Genomic DNA, 23,297 nt, shown 5'->3' with positions numbered 1-23,297 from the left:
TTTGCATTCCCTTTTTTCCCCCGTGATAGGCGACATAAATATTTACGTAGCCTATCACGGCCTCCACAGGGACGCAAATGATGTCCCTGCATTAGCCGTGATAGGCTACGTAAGTGTTTACGTAGTCTATCATGGCAATAATGAAGAAGCGAATGGCGGCTGCAGATGCGGCCGCCATTCACAAAGCCGCGCAAACAGCACCAGGTAGGTGCTCCGTTTCGCGTGACTTTCGCGGGGTGGTGGGACAGGGGGGCTTCATTCCGCCACAGATTTCAGGGGGCCGAATGCACTGGCATTCAGCCTCATTGAGATCCGTGGCGGAATTCTCCGCCATCCCTATGATTATGGAGACTTTCACGTTTTATATTAACAAAGTTTCATCCAAATTCATATTCCCTCTCACCCCAGTACAAATGACTCAGAAAAAAAATTCAGATTTTTGTAATATTGTGGTGTGGAGCAGTTCTACCTTGAAAATCCCCAAAATGTGGAATGAACTATTTTTTTTTTAATCTGAGATAAACTAAGCAAAACAACCATTCTGAATAACAACTTTTTCAAAACTCAGTCTTCCTCCAAAAAACAACATAAAAATGGAACAGCTTTTCATATGATCTACTTATCTCTTATTAAAGGAGTTTCAAAGAGCCAATCCTGTCACTTTTGTCAGGAAAATAATTTTACTTCACTGTAGTGATTTTGTGACAGGTCAAACACCCATATAGTCAAAAATGTGTGTCAGGAGGTTACACAAATGTGTTTATAACATAAACATCCTTCCAAAGGATGACAGAAAAATCTATGTAATGGAGGGAAGCAAGATTATTTATATCTGCTCAAGAGACCAAAAAGCATGACTCCAGATGAAGGAATGTATGAACTGACTTAATGATACTACCAAAGATCTGCCAAGGAATCTTAATGACAATTACATACAAAACAGCCTCAGTAAGAACAACCTGAAATAGATCAAGAAATGTATTAGGAAGTTTTGTTTAAAAAAGAGTTAGGAAGATGTAATCCATTACATAGGTGTCACTACTTTGGGAAAGAACACAAGGATTTTACTACTTGCCATGGTTACCATATGAGAAAACAAAAACATCAAGGTTTAAACAGGGAAGGAGAGAACAATTTTCAAGCACTTGAACAGTATCTAAATAGGAATTTAGGTGTAATCCTGTCCTTTCAAAGGAGAACTCCAATGGTGGAGTGCTCTGAATAACCTATGTTATTCTGGTCGATATTGGATTCCCTCTTTCAAGGTTGTAGGAGTGTCTACGGCCTTGGAGGAGGGATTCCAAAATATCCAGTGGTCCATGGGATGCTCTCCCAGGGACCATAGGATTGCTCTCTAAATAAGTATAGTACTAATACATTTCTTACTTGAATTGCCTTACAACTGCTAAATAACAAAGGAGGAAGGTTGAGTGGACTTGATAGGTTCACCTTATAATTCTAGGGCACGTTCTACCAGGGGGTTCTCCAATCACTTTGCTTTGGGGAAGGCAAGGATAGGACTGTGTCTTCTAACACTGCTGTTTTACAATCATCATGACTCCCTAGCCACTGCACCTATCCTTCTGAAACTGTAGGCTTCTTGCCTCTGGAGACACCTGAATGAGCAATGCTATTTTCATACATATTACTGAAAAAAACATGGGGGAAAGAGAAGGGGAAGCCGATCAGTCACCGCCCCCCAATTTGAGGAATCCCCTTCCACATAAACTGCTGTACCTATCCTGAATCTTCCATTTTCTTACTTACTTTTCTTTCTTACATCTCTATGCTGACTGTCATTTTCAGAAGAATAATCCACAAGGAACACAGAGGTATAAGCATATCCTCTTCTGGAGACCCTCAAAATGTAATGGCTGCTCTTGCACAAAACTCCCTGCACTTATTCATCTGAAACTTGGCAGGGTTGATCCCCTCAGAAAGGGCAAATATCCCTGAACATTTCATACAATTCTGACAAGAAATAATAAAGTTATCAGCAGTTCCCTTACAAAAAAATCTCAGTATAAAGATGCTTAACACAAAAACCACTGCACCTATTCTTCTGACATTTGGTGGGCATAATCCTCTCTTAAGGAGCTACTTCACCAGCAAATTCAATCCAGTTCTGACAAACAGAAAAAAGGTTGTAGCATTTTATTTAAAAAGTCCCATGATAGTCAGTGGGAGACACAAAGCCTTGGATTTTCAAATCTCAACTCAGGTATGGTATCTGATTCAAAGTGAATGGCCTCTGAACCAATCCAAGAAGAATTGGGCTGATTTCTGAAGTGTTGAACTGGGATCTGAGTTGAATCTTGTGGTCAGTGCACACCTCTAATATAAATATGGGCAAGGCCAATACTTTGGGGCTATTGGTAAAGAAGAAGACAAATAATAGCTGTTGCTGTCCCAATGTGTTGGATTATGGTAGGTGATTAGCATATGGATTGTGAAATAGCAGCGTTTATTTTTTCCAATACAATTTAAGCCACTAACTTGTTTCAGAACTACTGTCTAAAAAAAAAGGAAAATCTCTAGAATACAATTGAGTGGCAGTGAAAATTTCCTTCCAGCTTCCAGTAATAGTTAAAAATGGTGTGAGATTACCAGCATACGTACAGAAATGGGAGGAGAGGCAGAATGACTGGAATACAACGATGTCAGATGGTAAGCTGCCAGTAGCCTTAATGCAGGAATAGAAGGTACTTTACAGCTTGTACGCTATGTATGGGGGAAATCGCTATGTGAAGTTTCATATCAACCCAACAAAACTTTAGTGCAAAAGGCTTCAAATGTCGCTCAGTTATTATTTATTTATTTATTTATTTACGATATTTATATAACATCCACATCTAGGTGCATTCTGGAGTGGTGAACAAAAGAAGATAAAGAGATGATAAAAGAATAAAACTCTGTATTAATTTTTTTAAAGGGAGTAATGATAAAAGCTGTGGCTATTCAGTCAAGGAAGGCTTCTTGAAATAAAGATGTTTTTAGGAGGTGCCAGAAACAACACAGTGTTAGGATCTGCCTGACCTCCAGAGGAAGGGAGTTCCATGGAAAGGGGGCCACCACACTGAAGGCTCTTTTCCAGGTGGACTCCAATCAGGCCACAAGTCCATACAGAACCACCAGAAGCATACCCTTTGATGACCTCAGTGACCAGGCAGGTTGATAAGGGAGAAAGTTCTCTCTCAGGTATCCTGGTCCAAAGTTGTTTAGGGCTTTATACACTAGTACCAAAACCTGGCATGGTAGCAAATAGGCAGCCAGTGCAGTTCCTTCAGCAAATACATTCCATGTTGAAAAGGGGCAGCTCATGACAGCAGCCAAGCTGCTGCATTCTGCACTAACCTCAGCTTCCGGAGCAGCCTTAAGGGCAGCCCACATAGAGTGCATTGCAGTAATCCAGTCTTGAGATTAGTAGCACCTGTACCACTGTGGCCAAGCTATCCCTGTCCAGGAAAGACGGTAGCTGGCAAACCAGCCGAAGGTAGTAAAAGACACTCCAAGCCGCCATGGCTACGTGAGCCTCCAGGGACAGTGATGGATCTAGGAGTACCCCCAGGCTACGAATCTGATCTTTCAAAGGGAATGCAACTCCATCCAGAACAGGCAATGAGCCTATCTCCCAGACTCAGGAACCACTCAACCACAGGGCTTCTGTCACAATTCAGCTTCAGTTTATTGGTCCTCATCCAGCCCATTACTGAGTCTAGGCACTGATCCATGGCTTGCACAGGCTTAACTGATTCAGCTATTACAGGGAGACAGAGTGGCATGTCATCAGCATACTGATGGCACTTGGCTCCAAATCCTCTAATGATCTCTCCCAGCAGCTTCATAGAGATGTTGAACACTGGGGAAAAGATGATACACTGTGGAACCCCATAGCTCAATTGCCAAGAGGCTGAGGAATGGTCACCCAATGTTACTTTCTGAAATCGGCCCCTCAGGTAACACAGTGCCTCCCATGCCTATCCCACAGAGTTGATCCTGGAGAATATCATGGTCGATGGTATCAAAAGCCAATGAGAGATCGAGCAGAATTAACAGGGTTGCACTCCCTGTTATTTTCATTACAGGAGACTGGAATGCTAAGGTGGGTAGTCAAACGACACCTGGAATTACAGGCAAGCATGGTCTGGGAGAACAAAATGAAGCAGGACATAGGCTGATAAAATTTTGCCAAGACAACTCACTGTGCATAACAAACACTCTCTTCCAACAACCTAAGAGATGACTTTATACATGGACTGCAGCCAGGAAATCAGAAGATGTTTACTTCTTGGGAGGACAGCAATGACAAATCTTGATAAAATAGTGAAGAGCAGAGACATCACACTGACAACAGAGGTCTGCATAGTTAAAGCAATGGTATTCCCCGTAGTAACCTATGGCTGCGAGAGCTGGACCATGAGGAAGGCTGAGCAAAGGATGATAGATGCTTTTGAACTGCAGTGCTGGAGAAAATTCTGAGAGTGCCTTGGACTGCAAGAAGATCAAACCAGTCCATACTCCAGGAAATAAAGCCAGACTGCTCACTTGAGGGAAGGATCTTAAAGGCAAAACTGAAGTACTTTGGCCACATAATGAGAAGACAGGATACCCTGGAGAAGATGCTGATGCTAGGGAAAGTGGAGGGCAAAAGGAAGAGGGGCGGACCAAGGGCAAGGGGGATGGATGATATTCTGGAGGTGACGGACTCGACCTCGGGGGAGCTGGGGGTGGCGACGGCTGACAGGAAGCTCTGGCGTGGGCTGGTCCATGAAGTCACGAAGAGTCAGAAGCGACTGAACGAATAAACAACAAACTCCCCTGTCCCTCTGTCAATAAAGGTCATCCATCAGGGCAGCGAAGGCTGATTGGGTCTCATAACCAGGTCAAAGCCCAGACTGGAATGGGTGTCTAGATAATCACTATCCCCCAAGAGTGCCTGCAGTTTCTCCGCCACGACCCCCTAAGAAAGGAGTATTTCGCACTACTGCCTCCTTAAGGAAAGCAGCAACCACTCCTTTCCTCGGGGAAGCATTTACCATTCCCTGGACCACCTGGTCATACCCCCTCGGCTACCTTTTATTAGCCAGGCAGGGCAAGGATCGTGAGGACACGTGGTCAGTTGCATTGCTGCAAGCACCTTGTCCACATTATCAGGCTGCAGCAACTGAAACTGATCCCACAAACTTGGGAAGATGATGGAGTCAGACACCTTGACTAGACCTACACTAAAGCATCAAGTTCACTGTGGAAATAAGCAATTTTGTCCTCAAAATGTGATGCAAAAAGGTCACAGTGGGTCCTTGAAGGGACCAGAGCCTCATTCACTGGGGAGAGTGGTAACAGCCCCCAAACCACCCGAAAGTGCTCCACTGGACGGCTACATGAGGACACAATAGAGGAAGCAAAATAAGCCTTTGCTGCCTGCACCGCCATGCAATAGGCATGATTATGTGCTCTAGGGAGTGTTCGGTCATCTTCACTTCGAGTCTTACACCATTTGCGCTCTAGCCAACATCTAGCCTGTTTCATTGACTGCAGCTCCCCAGTGTACCAAGGAGCACAGCAGGCTCTACAGTGCCAGAGAGGGCACTCAGGTGCAATCAAGACAAGGGCCCTCCGCATCTCACTGTTCCACAGTGAGACTAGGGACTCGGCTGGATCACCAGCTCTCTCCACTGGAAAATTCCCAAGACCTTTCAGAAATCCATTGGATTCCAGTAGTCTCCTGGGATGGACCATCCAAACAGGTCCCCCACCCCTGCAGGACGGAAGTAACGCCGTGAGTTAAAATCTCACCAGGAAATGATCTGACTATGACAATGGAGTTACTTGGACACACACACCCTTAATTTTGTCACCTCACAGCTTGAAGCAAAACCCAAATCAAGGGTATGCCCTGCTTCATGTGTTAGACCGATGACCAACTGAGACAGCCCCATGGCAACTCGCACTGCACTGCGGTTAATTATGCAAATCGTGGTCGTGCTGCAACACACACAGGGGCAGGAGGAGAAGCCATGATGGCTTCTTTTACCTCTGTGATTGTCTAAATACCCCCAGAGATTTACATGCTGACTGACACTGCATTTCTTTCATGCTGATAAAGCAGCAACACTAAAGTCAGTTAGTTCCTTTACATACTTTGGGTTATATCCAACAGAAATCCAAAAGTGCAACAGCATTTTCTCCTGCTCCCTTTCCTGCTGCAGCCTCTGGCGCTAAACTGCTCCGGAGAGTTTCCCAGCCCTCCAGAGCAAATTTTGAAAGTAGGTGCCAGGGGAGGGGAAATCACCTCCTCTCAGTTCCACTGATGAAACCAGTTCCATTAGTGGAATGACACCACTGGATTCAGCCCTAAGTCTGTTGCGTTGGCATGTGAGCGTGTGCGTGTGTGTGTGACTATAAGTCTTAATAAAAAGGAAAGAAATCCTACAAATGCTCAATGTTCTGTGGTTTGTGTAAAAATAATGCCCAGCGTTTCCTTCATTTTCCACATGATTAGTTGCCAAGTTTGAAAAATGTTCAAATGTTCACTCTAAGCTGTCAGCTTCGCATTTCATCACAGCTGACACAACATCTTGAGTGCAACACATGAACCACATTAGTCAAAACAACAGCAAGCTGTAGCAAACACGATAGTCTTTTGATTCCTAGGAAATTATTTTGCTACCTTATCAGTCAGGAAACAACTGGTTAAAAACACAGATTTCATTTGCTCATGAAAAGCTGTGCTGGATGTCTGCCTGAGAGATGTTTTACATCAGACTATCCCTCAGATGCCTGCCAAACAGGAAATAGGGAAGCGGTTTAACATTGCACTGTCCCTGATCCTCCCTGCTTCAGTGAAGAGCAAAATTAGCTTTTCATTCCTACCACTTCTCCCTTCTCTATAAGAACAAAAGGGGTGGGGGCTTGCTTGCCACCGTAAATGCTTACTGCTGAAAATGTGCTGGCAGAGATAACTTGTCAGCTCCATAGAACAAAGGGAATAAATAGATTTGCTTTCAATACATGACCTCACTTAGTAAACCCCTGCCTTTGTTTTTGCGAAGTAATTACAATTTCTGCAGTCCAAAGGTGAATTGTACCTAATCATAAACTCTAATTCATAAAACATATATAAAAAAGAGCAAGGATTCACTGATATCAATATGGTTAGTTAATGCAATTATGTGAACAGAGCAAGAAAATAATCCCATCAAACAAAAAACCCATAGTTCGCTGCCATCCTGGATTTTTTTTTTTTTTTTGCTTCTGCATCCTCTTGTATTCCCTCTCTGCACAGCAATTCTATGTAACTACATTTTTGCATGCATTCCAATTTCAGATTTGCACTTAGGCTCATAAAGAAGAATTTATGAAGTTAATGTAAAATAAAGCTGAAAACTTTAGGGATGACCTGAAAACAAAAAAGGACACATACAGGAAGTGGAAAGAAGGCCAAGTAACAAAGGAAGAGTACAGGCAGATAGCACAGAATTGCAGGGAGGGCGTCAGGAAGGCTAAGGCTGAGAACGAGCTGAGGTTAGCAAGGGATGCTAAAAACAACAAAAAGGCTTTCTTCAGCTACGTGCATAGTAAAAGGCGGAGGAAAGAAATGGTGGTTCAGCTATTAAATAAGGATGGCAAAACGATAACAGATGACAAAGAAAAGGCAGAGATGCTCAGTTCCTACTTTGGCTCAGTCTTCTCCCAAAAGAGGGTCTATGACCCCTCCCCCTGGCAAAGGCAAAGTACAGGCTGAAGGGGCAGGATTGCAGCTTGAGATTGATAGGCATATGGTCAAGGAACACCTAATTACTTTGAATGAGTTCAAATCTCCAGGGCCAGATGAACTGCATCCTAAAGTAATAAAGGAACTGGCAGAAGAACTCTCAGAACCGCTGTCTATTCTCTTTGAGAAATCATGGAGGATGGTGGAAGTGCCAGATGACTGGAGGAGGGCTAAAGGAGGGCTAACGTTGACGCTATCTTCAAAGAGGGTAAAAAGGAGGAACCTGGGAACTACAGACCAGTCAGTCTGACATCAATCCCTGGGGAAATTCTGGAGCAGATGATCAAGCAATCCATCTGGAAGCACCTTGACAACAATGCCATGATTACTCGAAGCCAACATGGATTTGTCAAAAACAAGTCCTGCCAGACAAATCTGATCTCATTTTTTGATCAAGTAACCTCCCTTGTAGACTGTGGGAATGCTGTAGACATCATATACCTCGACTTCAGCAAAGCTTTCGACAAAGTGCCCCATGATCTCCTGATGAGCAAACTAGCTCAAAGTGGGCTAGATGAAACAACGATCCGGTGGATCCACAGTTGGCTACAGAATCGGACTCAAAGAGGGCTTATCAATGGGACCTTCTCAAACTGGGGAGAGGTAACGAGTGGGGTACCGCAGGGCTCAGTCCTGGGCCCAGTGCTCTTCAACATTTTTATTAATGACTTGGAGGAGGAGGTCCAGGGAATGCTGATCAAATGTGCAGATGACACAAAATTGGGCGAGATACCTAATACTTTGGAAGACAGAAACAAAATTCAAAGTGATCTGGATAGACTGGAGTGCTGGGCAGAAAACAACAGAATGACATTTAATAGGGATAAATGCCACGTTCTGCACCTAGGAAAAAGAAACCAAATGCACAGTTACAAGATGGGAGATATGTGGCTCAACCACACTACAAGTGAGAAGGATCTTGGAATTGTTGTCGATCACAAGCTGAATATGAGCCAACAATGTGATGTGGCTGCAGAAAAGGCAAATGCTCTTTTGGGCTGCATTAATAGAAGCATAGCTTCCAAATCCCGGGAAGTACTAGTTTCCCTCTACTCAGCACTGGTTAGGCCTCATCTGGAGTACTGTGTCCAGTTCTGGGCACCACACTTTAAAAAGGATGCAGACAAGCTGAAGAGGGTTCAGAGAAGGGCAACAAAGAGGATCAGGGGACTGGAAACAAAGCCCTATGAAGAGAGACTGAAAGAACTGGGCATGTTTAGCCTTGAGAAGAGAAGACTGAGGGGAGATATGATAGCGCTCTTCAAGTACTTGAAAGGTTGTCACAGAGAAGAAGGCCAGGATCTCTTCTCAATCATCCCAGAGTGCAGGACACGGAATAATGGGCTCAAGTTACAGGAAGCCAGATTCCGGCTGAACATCAGGAAAAACGTCCTGACTGCTAGAGCAATACGACAATGGAACCAATTACCTGGGGAGGTGGTGGGCTCTCCCACACTGGAGGCCTTCAAGACGAGGCTGGACAGCCATCTGTCAGGGATGCTCTGACTTGGATTCCTGCATTGAGCAGGGGGTTGGACTCGATGGCCTTGTGGGCCCCTTCCAACCCTACTATTCTATGATTCTATAAAGCAACTACACGAAAGTGATTTAAGATGAACAAGACTGAAAATTGGGCTCACACAATAATGACGTTGTTTGTACCGAGTTATTTTTCAAGGTCCATGATCCTGAACCCATTTATTCCACATGGGCTTCTCGAGCTCCACAGTAAATTGTTTGCCAGTTGAAGCCATTACTGTGCTCTATTCTTGTTCTCCGAATCTCTTTCAGTATTTTTAGTAGTGGTGACTGAATCTCACTGATACGGCTTGAGTCAAGTGTCTATTTACTGTTGGTCATGTTCATATATTTAAGGAACTGCTATTTTTAAGGTATGATCCTGTTACAGATTTTTCTTTTCTGAATTACATGCAGTATACGTCTTTAGAGAACCTCCTTAATGAATGGTCAGTGGGACTTATTTGCAAGTAAACTTGCTTAGGATTTCACTGCACAAAATTTACTTAAACAAAATAAATCTAGCATTACGACAGGTCTGTTATTATCTTCTTACCATCCAAGTGTATTGAATTACAGAATGGTTCCGCAGCCCCCATCATTAGCACAGAAAAATGGATAAAACTGCAATCTAAAACAAACAGGCACAAGCACATACAGCACAAGACCTCATTTTTTATTTAGTTTTAGGCTTGGATTTTCAGAATATAAAGGGGAAGGGTTTATTGATGTGTTTGCTTTTCAAAAGCCCATTTTTTTCTCCACATAAATTGGAAATCAACTGTTTAGGAAGAGAGCACTTCGTTTATTTCAGAGCTATGTAAACTGCCTGCATGTGGGTCTATGGAGCCAAGAATACAAGATATCGAGCAGACTGAGCTCAGTAGGGGTACTAACAACTTGTGGAACTGCATAGCTGATTCTAATATAGGAATGGAAGTTTATTTTTTAAGTGTAAACTGGTTTCACAGTACAAAATAATCCTCTAAAATGAAAACATCTATTCTGCGGCAAGAGTGGCAGCAAATGATAACTACTCTAAAGAAGCAGGTCGGGTGGCCCTGTGTTCAACTTTACATTCCTCTATTTGAAGGACTGTCCAGTTCAAGTCCACTTTCAAGACGAAGAACCATAAGAAGGGAGAGCAGAAGCCAGCCACAAATAGCACCTGGACAGTAGGCTGAGCTGGTCCCACTCCAGTTTTTCTTATTATGGTGAGACATAATAGTATTTTTACTTCAATTATAGCAATTATTTCTACAGTTGCACCTCTACACATGTTGGCATACGCAAATGTAATGCAAATCTTTGTCTTCTTTTGTGGTAATGTATTTCCTCTTTCAAATGGCCACATACAAGTTACTTATGGATAACCAAGTCTTGTTTAGTAGTGGAGTTCTAACTGATAGGCAGTCTTTAAGTAGGAGCAATTAGAAAGAGTATTAGTTCTAAAACAAATAAAAAGAGCAAGTATTAGTTAAGGGATTAAATATCTAAAAGGCTAGACAACTTGAAAACTTAGATTTAAATGAACAATAATTAATCTACAAATAGCTTTTCTAACATGCAGGTTAGCTCTATATTGTGTCTTACAAGGCATGGCTTAGAGAAATAATTATTAGCTACAACAAATATCCTGAAAGCAAACAATAAGTATGCACAAAAGGCCATGCATATTGAGGAGCATTTCAGCAGAAACTCTAAATATAGAAGTGTAATACAGCACAATGTCTACAGAAGTGTGACATACTCTGCACTAAACAGTCTCACTTCTATTCAATAAGCAGGAGTGGGAGTTACTTGCCTATATTTTCCACAGGAAAAAAAATACCCTTTTTAATACTTAAAATATTTCTTTGGAATTCAGAATAATGTAATAGCTTTTTTGCAGGTGCCCAATTTATGTAGTGGAATAGTATTATATTAATCTAGCAGGGATCTAATGTATTTATGAAAGTGATAATAAGAAAAAGTGGGTAATTTCTTGTGAAATTGCTTCTGAAAGTCTGTAGTAACATTCCCAGACAGCTTTAGCTCTCTCGGCTGATAAGGCCAAGAGGCCACTTCCGCTTCCAAGGGTGAGGGTGAGCTCCTATGCTCTCACCAGAGGGTATCACAGGCAGGGGGTGTCTGTGTAAATGTGCAGCTGCTAACTAGCCAGGAGACACCTGCACAGGTATGGGATGCTGATGTCAGCAGCCTCAATGGGCACACCTGGCCAGTTGCTAGCCTCCAGCCATGCACCTGCATGATGATACTAAGAGCCAAAGCATAAGTTACTCTGAAGATGCTGCTAGAAGCTATGTCTGTTTTTCTATAGTAAGTGCATGGATCCTGATCCACACTGAAATGCTAGCATGGGGGATAGGAGGCGTTAATCCTTTCCTACCTGCTGCAGTCCTAATCAGGATTGGGCCTGCAGTATATATTGCCAAATAGTGACCAATTTGCTTTAATTTTCATGTGGGACGCAGAGCTTTCAGACAAGTGATTATGCACACAAACCATCCATTAAAGGACTATACCTACCATGAGAGAATATTTGAAATGATCTTGACGGAATTTGAATCTGGAATGACTGAGGTAGGTGTGCTATGTAAAAATTGCAAGTGACAGATCACAAACTATTCCAGGTTATTTCTTGTCCTTCTTCATGGCATTCATTGACATTATAATTCTGGATGTGACTATTCTCCAACTTGCCTTGCCTAGTTGCCTACCCACTTTTTCCTGTTTCCCACTTCTATTGCATCCTGCCTCACTGCTTGATACAACGCAAGCTGTTCTGTGGCTAACCTCCCTAATAACAACGTAATACCCTAAATTTGCTGCCTGACACAGATTATTAAACTATGGTCATTTTGAATATGCACCCCTACTGCCAATTCTGTCTTGTTACCCTGTTTTCCCTCACCTAAGTATCTAGCATTGCCTTCCAACAATTTCCTTAAAAGGCTGTTACCTTTATATGTTATTTGCATTATATTTGCATTATGTTCTATGCATTTTTAATTTGTTTCTATTCTTGGTGTAGGCCACCCTGAGAACTTGTCTCAAATCCAAATCCAAAACAAATAAACGTACTTATTAGTGTAACAAGTGAACCAGGTTATAAATAATTTCTTCCTTAGTCAGGGTAGGCAATGATAAAGATCAAATGTTTGTTTTAGCCTGCTTCATATAAGTAAACAAAGAATAACAAAGCCATTACCTGATAGAAGTTTGGCCAAAACGTACTGATGGCCAGTTCTACCCTGTTCCAGGTTCCTATAGGAGCTCCGGACATATTCCACACTGGGCTGCCAAGCCGACCATTATTGACCTTCACATAAACATTTAATACACCAGGACTGGACCCGCTCTTGCTGGAAACATAAAAATTGAAATCGATGCAGTGCGTGTCATTTTCTTTAAGGTGGGGCAGCAAAAGATGGGATCTTTGTCCAATCCTTGCAGAGGTGTTCACCATCATGAAAGATCCTGCAGGAAACAAAAAAACAAGAGAGAGCTTAGTCGGTGTTTCCAGAATATAGTTCCTCCCCCAAAATGTTATTTTTGTGTTACATAAACATTTAACAGTTAGTGTTCTGTAACTGCATAATAGGTTTTACAGTATTATTTTGTATAATATTTATGCAGTGGTCTCAAAATCTAGAGATGAGCAAGTACCCCTCCCCCCCAACTGGGAAATAGCCAGGCCCACCTGCAAGCCAATCTGAATTCAAGTTAGCTCCCTTCTGGCCATGCAAAGCATTGACAGCCAGGGAATGTGGAGACTGAGAAGCCCCCATGTTCTCTGGCTATCAAAGGCTTAGTATGATCGGGAGAGAAACCAAGGCTAGTGGCAGGTTTTGGCAGCCCAAATTTGAAGTGCTCATTGCAGGGACACAAACCAAGTGGGGGAGCCCACCCACTCTTGGGGACAGAATGCCCTCTGAAGAGGGTGGGCTTCTCCTCGTTAGTTTTTGCTATTGCAGCCCCTTTAAAAAATCTCTCTATTAAATCTTTGCTTAATTAGTATTTGAATAGGGAAAATATTTAGCCAGGCTTTGCCTCACCCTCAGTTTTGCTCCTGGAGTCTCTCTATATCTAAATATAGCTCCATCAGATTCAATAGCGAGAGATATAATTGTATTTATTTTATTACATTTCTATACTGCCCAGTATCCAAGGCTCTCTGGGCAGTTCGCAACAATCAAAACCATAAAATACTACAAAACACAATACGAAATTTTGAAAATTTAAAAGTACCATGTAAAGCCAAAGTAAAATCCAGTAGGAGTTACAGCCCAGGGTGAAAAGGTGCGTTTTCAGGAGGCATTTAAAAGATGTCACATTGTCTGCCTCCTGAACTGCACAGGGGAGGGTTTTCCAGAGGGTGGGTGCCACTACAAAGAAGGCCCTCCATCGGGGTTCTTCATGGTGACATTCTGTTCATTTTGGAATGACCCGCAGGACATCCTCTGAAGTTCGTAAATGTCTCCTGGGTATTTATAAGGGAAAGTGGTCTGCTAGGTATCGGGTACCAAGTTGTTTGGGGCTTTATATGATAATAACATAACCTTGTACGTGGCTTGGTAGCTAATAGGCAGCTGGTGCAGTTCTTTTAACAGAAGTGTGAGCATAGCTACGTGTCCTACTGAGCACCCTAGCTGCTTCATTCTGAATTAGCTGCAGCTTCCAAACCACGCACATGGATAGCCCCACATAAAGTGCATTTCAGTAGTGTCATAATAAGGTTACCAGTGCATGGATCACCGTGGCTAGGCTATCCCTATGCAGGAAAAGGTGTAGTTGGCACACCAACCGAAGCTGGTAATGGGCTCTCTGGACCACCTGGGCCTCCAGTGACAAAGATGGATCCAGAAGTACCCCCAAACTACGGACCTGCCTCTTCAGAGGGAGTGCAACCCCACCCAGATCAGGCAAACACCCCAATTCTGGGACCTGGGACCTGCCAACCCATAGAGTCTCATAATGACTCATAATGAGTGGCAAGGGTGATAAGCAGGGGGGTAAGCCCACCCACCACAGAGAACCCTAAGGGCCAGAGAGCCCTCTGCGATTGGTGAGCTTCTTCCCCAGCCATTCAGGGGTTTTCAGCTCTCAAAGCTTGCCTAGAATCATGGAAGGGCTGAAAACTTTCTTCTATCCCTGGCTACCCTTGAACAATTAGGACACCAAGGAGAGATTTAGGCAGGGGGGAACAGGCAATTATTCTATGACTCATGCTTCAATCTGAGCCAGGGAAGCATTTGTGCTCACAAACTTTTCATCGAAGCCCAAGATGAGAGAAGTTCACTGGCATTCCATCAAAATCCCTTACAAAAACTAGTAAAGATCATAATCTTATAGAACAGAAGACTTAAAGTGACAATTTTATGAACACTTATATGAGAGTCAGTCTTGTTGAACTAACTAGCATTTACATCTGAGTAGGCTGCAGGGAATATAGATCTAATGATCTGTCCAAAGCCACACTCCAAGGCAACACTGAGAAAATTGTTTCTCAGTGCTTGTTCCCGAAGATGTCAATGAAATGTCTGCTTTGTACAACATACACAATAAATTATCCCCCAAAGCTTATTGAATCCAAGTGTTTGAATCCAACATCCTGTTATGGATCAAATGTGAACTTTCTCAAATAGGAAAACTGGTAGCTATGCAGAGACTTTAACCCACTCTTTAAAATTTAAAATAGGGATTTTGGTATTAATTTCCTTTTGAAAAATGTAAAAGATCAACAGCTTACTTAATAGTGAGAGTTATATTTCTACAGTAAGAAGAACATTATTCACACAAAACAGTTTATTTCAATATAAAGTGAATGGAGTAATAGGGGCCCAATATATGAATAGAGAAATGGACATCAATGTAAAGCTATTTGGTTATAATGATATAAATGGTTTTCAAAAGATTCATGTCCTCCTACAATACCATAACTTTAAACAAAAATGTAGAAACTTGCCTAGATATACTTCAGTTATGGCTGTAAGAAAAGACTTGAAGAATGACTGAGTCATTTGAAGAAATTGATGAAAGAACACTTAAGGTAATTTAAGTTCCACATCCTTCACAAAAATGAGAAAAGAATCAGTGTTTAAGAATACTATATATAAAACAATATTATAATGCCCCCAGAAATAGGAAATGGACATATCACAATTCTCACACAAGTTCAATGTTATGTCGTTCTTCAGGAAAAAAGAAACTTCAGAGTTTATTGCTATGTTCCCACAGAGAGACAGACAGAGCTTAACAGCTTAATAACGTAATAATTGCCTAAGAGCAAATCTATATTTCCCATCCCTGTCCCATCTTTACATTATGACTAGGGATGTGTGAACCCACCACCATCTGGGTTCCCCAGGCACCCGCACAGCCCCTGCTGCTGCTCGCCAGTCCTCAGTCCATGCTGGAGCCTCTCTCATGCTCGGCGAGCACCTGCACAAACCCCAAAGGCCTCGTCAAGCTCTGCAGTCACCATTTTTTGAAAACTAAAATGGCGATCACAAAATGCACATCTTTGCGTATGAGCAAAAATGCACATTTTTGCCAAAATGTGCATTTTCGCACATGCACAATTTTTTTAAAAAAATGGTGACCGAGGAGCTCGATGAGGCCACGGGGATGAGTGCAAGCTGCTCGCCAAGCGCAGGCAGGGGGAGAGCAGGGGCAAGGGCTCGGCAAGCGGGGCTTGGGGGTGCAGGTGGGGGGGTTCTGCCAGATTCCTGGACATAATTGGGTGCTCACACCAACCCTAATTATGACCCAGTTCACAGATAACAACCCAGGGCGGATGCTGCCTGATTGCTGCTGCGGAGAGTGGGAGCAGCTTAACGACCCTGGTTTCCAACTCTAGTTTGTCAGGGGAGAGATAAGCCTTTTATTTTTACAAAACTTCCTTAAATACAATGTTCTTGGTGTAAACTCGATGGCAGCCACTGTAATGTCCTTGTTTTGGTCCATTCATGACTTGCATCTTGAGGTTTGCCAATGAGTGCACATGACTCATGGCAACGCAGAGTTGTCCACGGCAGAAGACAGGTGTAGGCAGATAGATGCCAACTTGGTTTGCCTGGCTGCAACATCTGCCATGCCACAACCCCATCCAGCCTCACCATGAAAGTGCAGCAAAGGCTAAACCAAAGAGTTGCCATGACTCTCTATGTAGGAGATCAAGCGGCACAGTCCATCTTTAGGGTATACTATCAGATGACGATCAGTCAGAGGAGAGCCATCCGAGGTAACAAACACAGCAGCAATTCCAGAGACACAGGGAACGTCCAAAGTCAGCCATAGTATTCATCATTCTGCGGTCGTGATGGAAGCACAGTGATCCATCCACTGGTGCAAGTCCAGCAGCAAGTGTGGCAGCATTCTCATGTTCAAGGATTTCACTGACATGCTGGTACTCATTAGCATATGGGTTAACATCAAGTTGCAGGTTTGTGAGTGACTGGGGCCAGGTGTGTTCCAGTGTGCTGTTCTCTGCTCGCTGGAGGTGAGTCGTAGTGGCATCGTCGGTGTCAAGAATGTACAGCTGGCATAGCTTGGAGTCTCATCCAACTGCAAAGTGCCCATCAGATGGTAAACTGAGCCTTGCACCTTGAACACAAATAGAACGGGACCTTGTGGCTGTGCTGTCTTGAGTGATGCACAGAAGGAAGTAAAGCCTAGGGCACAGTTATACTTGTGAGTGTCCTGCTTGCCAAGAGAGGAGCCATTGGTGATAATGCTGCAGATGAAGTCTAGAACCGTGAGCAGTGGTAGTGAAACCTTTCCACCATGGCAGCAAAGAGTTGACGATTTGCCATTGAAAAGCAAGATAGTGTTTGCAAACCTTGACATGGCTGCTGTATCAAACCTGTCAACATTGGTTGAAGGATGCATGCCAGCAGACACAGTCTGCCTCCTACACCTGGGGTGGTTTGAGATACTGACCAACACAAGGCTGGCCAGGGCTTCACTGTCGTCAAAAGGCCAATAGGTTGCTTGCATACACAGGCTTGCCAAGGTGGGTGTGACAGCATCCAGGTGGGGACACACAGGTTCTTCTCTAGGTGCTGGAGGGATAGAATTAGTGTGGCAGCATGAGGCACACTTAGACTTGTGGTTCACCTGCCGGTTACTGTTACTGGTAAGCATTTGACATCTAGACATGTTAGTAATTCATGGAATATGTTATTTGTTAAATTTAACAGCTAGAGACTTCCTTTCTGAGCAATAACTAAACTTTGACTGGGTTACTTTTAGCTATAGGTGTCCCTTAATCCTTTCATGATTTGTTTACAGGCTGTATATTACTGGCATATCATTGTACTTTGGCCTGGACCTGTATTTATAAAGATGTACAGAAATGTTTTGTGTTCATATTTCATTTTGCTCCAATTTGCATTAATTATGTTTGTGTAATTATACTGGACATTTTTGATATTAAAAATAAACCTTTATAGTGCGTTGTTATAGAAGATAGCCTAATTCTTTTTTAAAAAAAGGTTTCTCGACATAAATAAACTCCTGACTTTGAATTATAGTGAAAACTGTTGTTATTTGTGGAATTTGCATCTCAAAAGCTTTCCAGTGAAGTGTGTTCCAAGAGAATCGGTTAATGGGAAGGCAGTCAAAAAGGGATGACCAACTAACTCCTGAACTTGAATTATATATCTAAGATCTTCAGTGATAAGACTTGTAGAAACCTTTACTTTTTTCTTTTCTTTTCTTACACTATTCTTATCTTGGAAACTGATTGGAAAAGTACCACTCTGCCAAACATACAAAGGCAGAAAGGAGATCAATTCAATAGACTAATAAACATACATTTTACTTTGACTGCAAGAGTAAAATGAAGGTCTTAAGGCTAATCTAGAAATACAATTCTAACCAGTTAACGGCCAAATCTAACAGTTCAAATCTAAACTGTGCAGAGGCCAAGCTACTCAATATGGCGAATCATTCACAATACAGATGCACAAATTTCACTACACAATTGTAAACTAATGTTGACAGTTCACATGAGCCCTGGGCCTGCTCATGTGTAGGGTGAAACTAGTACAGGGACATGGGTGCACACATAAGCCCCACTCCCAGCATCCCCACATGCCCAACTTCTGGTTAGACTTTCATCCACGGAGCACAAAGGTCCCTGTAGGGCTCTATATAGGGCAGCGGAACAAGCTTATAGAGTTCCCATGATCACAAATTCTGCTTTATCAGGTTTCTGATCAGGGGAACTCTTTAAGCACATTCAGCTGAACATACTTACAGCCCCTCTTCAGACTTCAAAGGCCTAACTGGAAGCCAAGTGCATGGGGACACTGGCAGCAGGTCCCATAACCAGGCTAGCCCTACACATGAGCAGGCGCATGCCTGAAGAGGGCTAAATCCCGGTAGATGGTGGTGCACAGTAGATCCATAAGGATAAGGTGAATAGCTACACACAAGCAATGTCAGTTTACCCGCAATTCAATGTTCAATATAGCTGCTACACACACTGATTTGTCTGCCTTATTTTGCACAGTTCAAAAGTTCAATGCGAAAAAAGTAAATCTGACCCAAATTCACCTGGATATTTACCACTGTGTTCCAACTGGAATGGCCTATTAACAGGATGTTATCTTTTGGGAAATAAAAATTATATCACACTCACTAATACAATGTCTACTTTTCAACTGATTCTTAGCTTGGGTACGGAATTAATAGTTATTTATTGTACCGATTTTAGTACAGTTTCTTAAAGAAACAGTTTAAAGGTGGGCTTCAAAACAGGGATATTAATAGTGCCTGTATATACAAAAGGGTTAGTTTTCTAAGAAAAGTCATGAGGGCACCAATAGCTGCTGGTACTTGTCATCACTGTGATGATCATACATTTAGATATCTAAATGTGTACTCAGTAACTTTGCTGTTTACATAACATAAACTCAACACAGTTTAGGTAAGTGAGAGCAGGATAATGTTTGTTCTTTCATCTGTGATACTATTCCTTACCATTGTCAAATGTGTCTACATACAAAATTACTGTTCCATATTAAAATAATCCAAATATTTACTCAGAGAAACTGGAGATTTAACAGGAAAAAGAAAAACAAAGAGTACAGTAAAATAAAACTTGCAAATCATATGCATACTTCTTTGGAGTGAAGTCCCACTGAGCTTAGTGAGGCCTACATCTGGCTAAATATGCACAAGATCTGGCTGCAAACCTCACCCCCCCCCCCAACAACACCAACATACCCAGTAATACAGTATCTCCTTAGTATAAAGTAGCAACTACATGTGAAATAAACATTGAAGAAAATCAAGCAACGAACAGCTCTCAGCAGCTTTTGATTCTATCATTCATGGTATCCTTCTGGGCCATCTGGCAGGTATATGCAAAAGAAACTCTGTTTAGCTACTGATGTAGTGGAGCCAGGACTCACAGAGATGCAGCACTGGCACTTTTTATTAGCAGGGATGCTGATATCACTTGCAACCCTGCACAGAATTCCCTGTTCCCTCTGAGCTTAGCTGCTATTTCAGAGTAACTGGGGGAAATGAATTTTCCCAGCAACAATATATTGTTCCCTGCTGTAATGCAAAGTATTTTGGGGTGGCCTGGTCTTGAATGGGCAATTAAGACCCATTAGCTTTACTAAAGACCTGCTCCTTCCTCCTGGTGGAGATGAAAACTCCTAGAACTAGTTTGTTGATACGGATCCAATGCAGCTGCCAGCATTCTTGGCCTCTCCTGGGAGGTGTGGCTATAGGGACTGCCATGATGAGCGCCTGCACGTCAACATTACCACTACACCACTGTGGTTCCTCTTTTTCCTTTTAGTCTGGCGCCCCTAGAAAGTGCTGCTAGGAGACTGCAGTGTTCCAGTCCATGGCCTTTGGCTTGTTGGATGCTACAACAGTTCACCTTGACTCCTATGCTTTTGATAATTTGCATGGGGAACATATTTTGGCTCAAGGTCCACATTCGTGCAAGGGAAGAACACTGGGGGCTACATGCCAGTGGCAGATAGGGCCACACACACATTCCAATGCTTTCACTTCTGCAAACTATGTAAAGTTTATGTTATGTAAACAGCACAAGTTACTGAGCATTTTTTTTCAAGTTTTACTTACTGCTACTGTTTTGGTTTGTACCATATTTTAGATTACTGCTTTTAGTTTATTTATAGTATTCTTAATGTGTTTTGCTTTTTGATATCTATTTTTGTTTTCTATTTCCCAAGTTGAAAATCTGCTACGAGTGCCTGATGGGTATAAGAGCAGGGAACAAATAGTACATTATTTACCTACCACCAAAAATAAGCAGATTGCTCCAGCTATTTTAGCTTTTTACCATCACTTTTTTTTTTTTTTTTTACATTTTCAAGCTCTATTTTTTCCTCCGTCTAACTTTAAAAATGCATCAGTTTCTGTAATTGCTTTAACCTTCTCTTAATTGTTTGGTTTTGGTTAATTATTGTCCAGTTTCTCTTCTTTGTTTCTAAATTGCTTGAAGATGTTGTTTTAACTCATTGTCTGGACTGCTGATTATCTCTTTTTTCATCCTTCCCAGTCTAGTATCTAGTGTTATGATTCAACAGAACTTAGAGAGCAACCTAACTAATTTTCTGTTAAAACAGCAGCATGAGAACCGGGTTATTTTTCATTTATCATCAGCTTTTGATACTTCTGTGTTAATGATTCTCTTTACTGTTTTGTGTTAACTTATTCTTTTTTGTTCTTGGTTTTGTTCTTATCTTTCTAATCACACTTCTTGGGTTTCCGTTGGTCTTTATTCTTCTTCTCAACGTACTGGGTTTATCAGGGTTCTTAGTAGGTACTCAAGTTCTGTATTATTGTCATTTTTTCACGTCTGTCTTCTTACTGCCATGAGCAATTGCAAAAATGGTGTTGGATGGGAAATATCAAAAGCCCTGTTCAGGCATATGCCTGAACATATGAGCGCTTCAACTGGATAGGTGGTGCACACTGGATTCGCCCCCTACATTTATCAGCATTCCTGATCACACAAGAGTTCTACTTGCCTCCAAGCAGATCAGCACAGGGAAGTTGCAGACTGGGGCATGAGAACTGGCAAGCAGATGGATGTGGGGGGTTAGATCAGTGAGCGTAGCCCCATCCCCTACCCAGTTTATGCCCTCACATGTTCAGGCAAATGCCTGAACAGGGCTTAAGAGTTATGCAACTTACTAGAAGAACATGATAGCGATTAAAATGTGGTGGGAGCAACAAAGCAAAATAATTAAATAGCTTTAATGAGCTTCCGCCATGCACTGAAAACTTGGTTATTCAGGCAGGCATTTGGGGTGGGTTAGGGTATTTTAAAATAATGTTTAATGTGTAATTTTACTGTTTTAAATTGTACTGTTGTACATCACCCAGAGTGGCCAGGTGACCGGCCAGATGCGTGATTAAGAAATTTAATTAATTAACTAACATTTCTAAAAATAATCTTGCTGATAGCTGACCAATTCATGAATTGGTCTTGAATTCTTCCTGCTACTGCCTCAAGTCTTCTTTTCAAGTATCGATTAACTTTAGGAATGTTATATCATGTATCTATGTTTGTTTTTAAATTAACGACATCCAATAGTATATGTAATCAGCTACCTGCTCCAACCAGTGCACAAATGGGTCTTAAACAGCAGACAAAGCAGAACATTCCTGATGATATTCTGCCAGCAGCCTTAACAAGATTGCTTTTACAAGCTACCTTGTACATCATTTGATGGAAAGGCAGGATATAAATATTTTAAATACATACGTACATAAGCAGATAAGAACTCTAATGTAAGGTTGTGAGAGTTTTACTGGAGGTATTCAGTGTTCAGTTCCATCCTCATAATGCTGAAAAATTTATCTGTCAATGTAAGTGTCAGCTGATTCCCATGTCACGTTATTTCATTAGTTAGTTCTTCACTTTAACAAAAAGCTCACAATTGCATTGCAACATGAGTTGTGCTACATTTTGTAGACTTGCGTTTTCTAGACTTAAGGATGATTAAGTTGGTACATGGACTGCTTTGATGTTATGTAAACACAGTTCAGAAGAACGCAGATCTTCAGAAGTTGGCCACCCCTGACATAAGCAGATATTTTTACACATACTCAGATTACGAACATGAGAATAGTAGTAATAACTATGCCAATAGTCATAACCATGTATGCATAGCAATAACTATGTGTACATATGAAGGAAAATCTAAGAATGACCCAGACAACAATACAAATCTGCTGAAATGAGACAGCATTAAAAAATAGTATGTAAATGATAACCAAATAAAATTATAATTTTTAAAAATTAAAATTGAAGTTAGCTAGGTGAGCATCCAAGAATTATAAACAGGCTAGTTTATAAACAAATTAAGAAAAAATTAAGAATGCAGATGCAATAAGGATAAAATGCCATGTGTGTGTGTGTGTGTGTGTGTGTGTGTATATATATATATATATATATATATTTAAGTAAGGAGCTTCTTGGAGACAGGGTTAAGTACTATTGATATTTTTCTCTCTTTTTTTGTAAGGACATGCTGAAAGGTTTGTTAAACGCAGATGTTAATATAGAGTGTTTCTAAAGGCACAAAGAAAATGAGCTATACAACTTCTATAGAAATTCAATTTTGCCTCAGCTTTCAGCTACTGGGTTTATGTTTGACTAATGATTTCATCTATGTACACGCTCAAATTGTCCAACCAGCCTTGCAATACTTTTCTGGTAATTTCAGAGCAGTCTGTCATTACATCTTCTGCTGATGGTATCTGTAGAAGGATTACTGTCACGCAGCTAATTATCTATATACTGTCTATCGATACTGGCAAATTGTCTTCACAATACAGTCAGATGTGCAAACTAGAAGTACAACGTTGTATGGATTAGCATATGCAGCAACATAGCATATTAAAACAGAACCTTAAATCCTACTCCTGCAAATAGTCAGTAATTGGCAAACTGTCACATGATTTTAAAGTAGTAAAGACTACTAACTATACTAAATCCCAC

At 41.7% G+C, this 23,297-nt stretch overlaps 1 protein-coding gene across 5 annotated transcripts in view; it reads right to left on the bottom strand.

The window, feature by feature from the left end:
- PTPRM (protein tyrosine phosphatase receptor type M) overlaps positions 1 to 23,297 on the bottom strand; it is a 616,517-nt gene that overhangs the window by 370,210 nt on the left and 223,010 nt on the right. For all 5 annotated transcript variants that reach the window (XM_084849822.1, XM_084849823.1, XM_084849824.1 and 2 more), the window contains exon 3: positions 12,504 to 12,772. In XM_084849822.1, coding sequence (XP_084705948.1) covers positions 12,504 to 12,772 — 269 coding nt within the window. The remainder of the gene's footprint in view (positions 1 to 12,503; positions 12,773 to 23,297) is intronic.

Source organism: Heloderma suspectum, chromosome 4 (genome assembly GCF_057233095.1).
Source record: "Heloderma suspectum isolate Gila_16-S chromosome 4, 16-S_ref, whole genome shotgun sequence".
Classification (NCBI taxonomy): Eukaryota; Metazoa; Chordata; class Lepidosauria; order Squamata; family Helodermatidae; genus Heloderma; species Heloderma suspectum.
The sequence above is the reverse complement of the archived record's forward strand: the minus strand, read 5'-3'. Positions and strand labels throughout refer to the sequence as shown.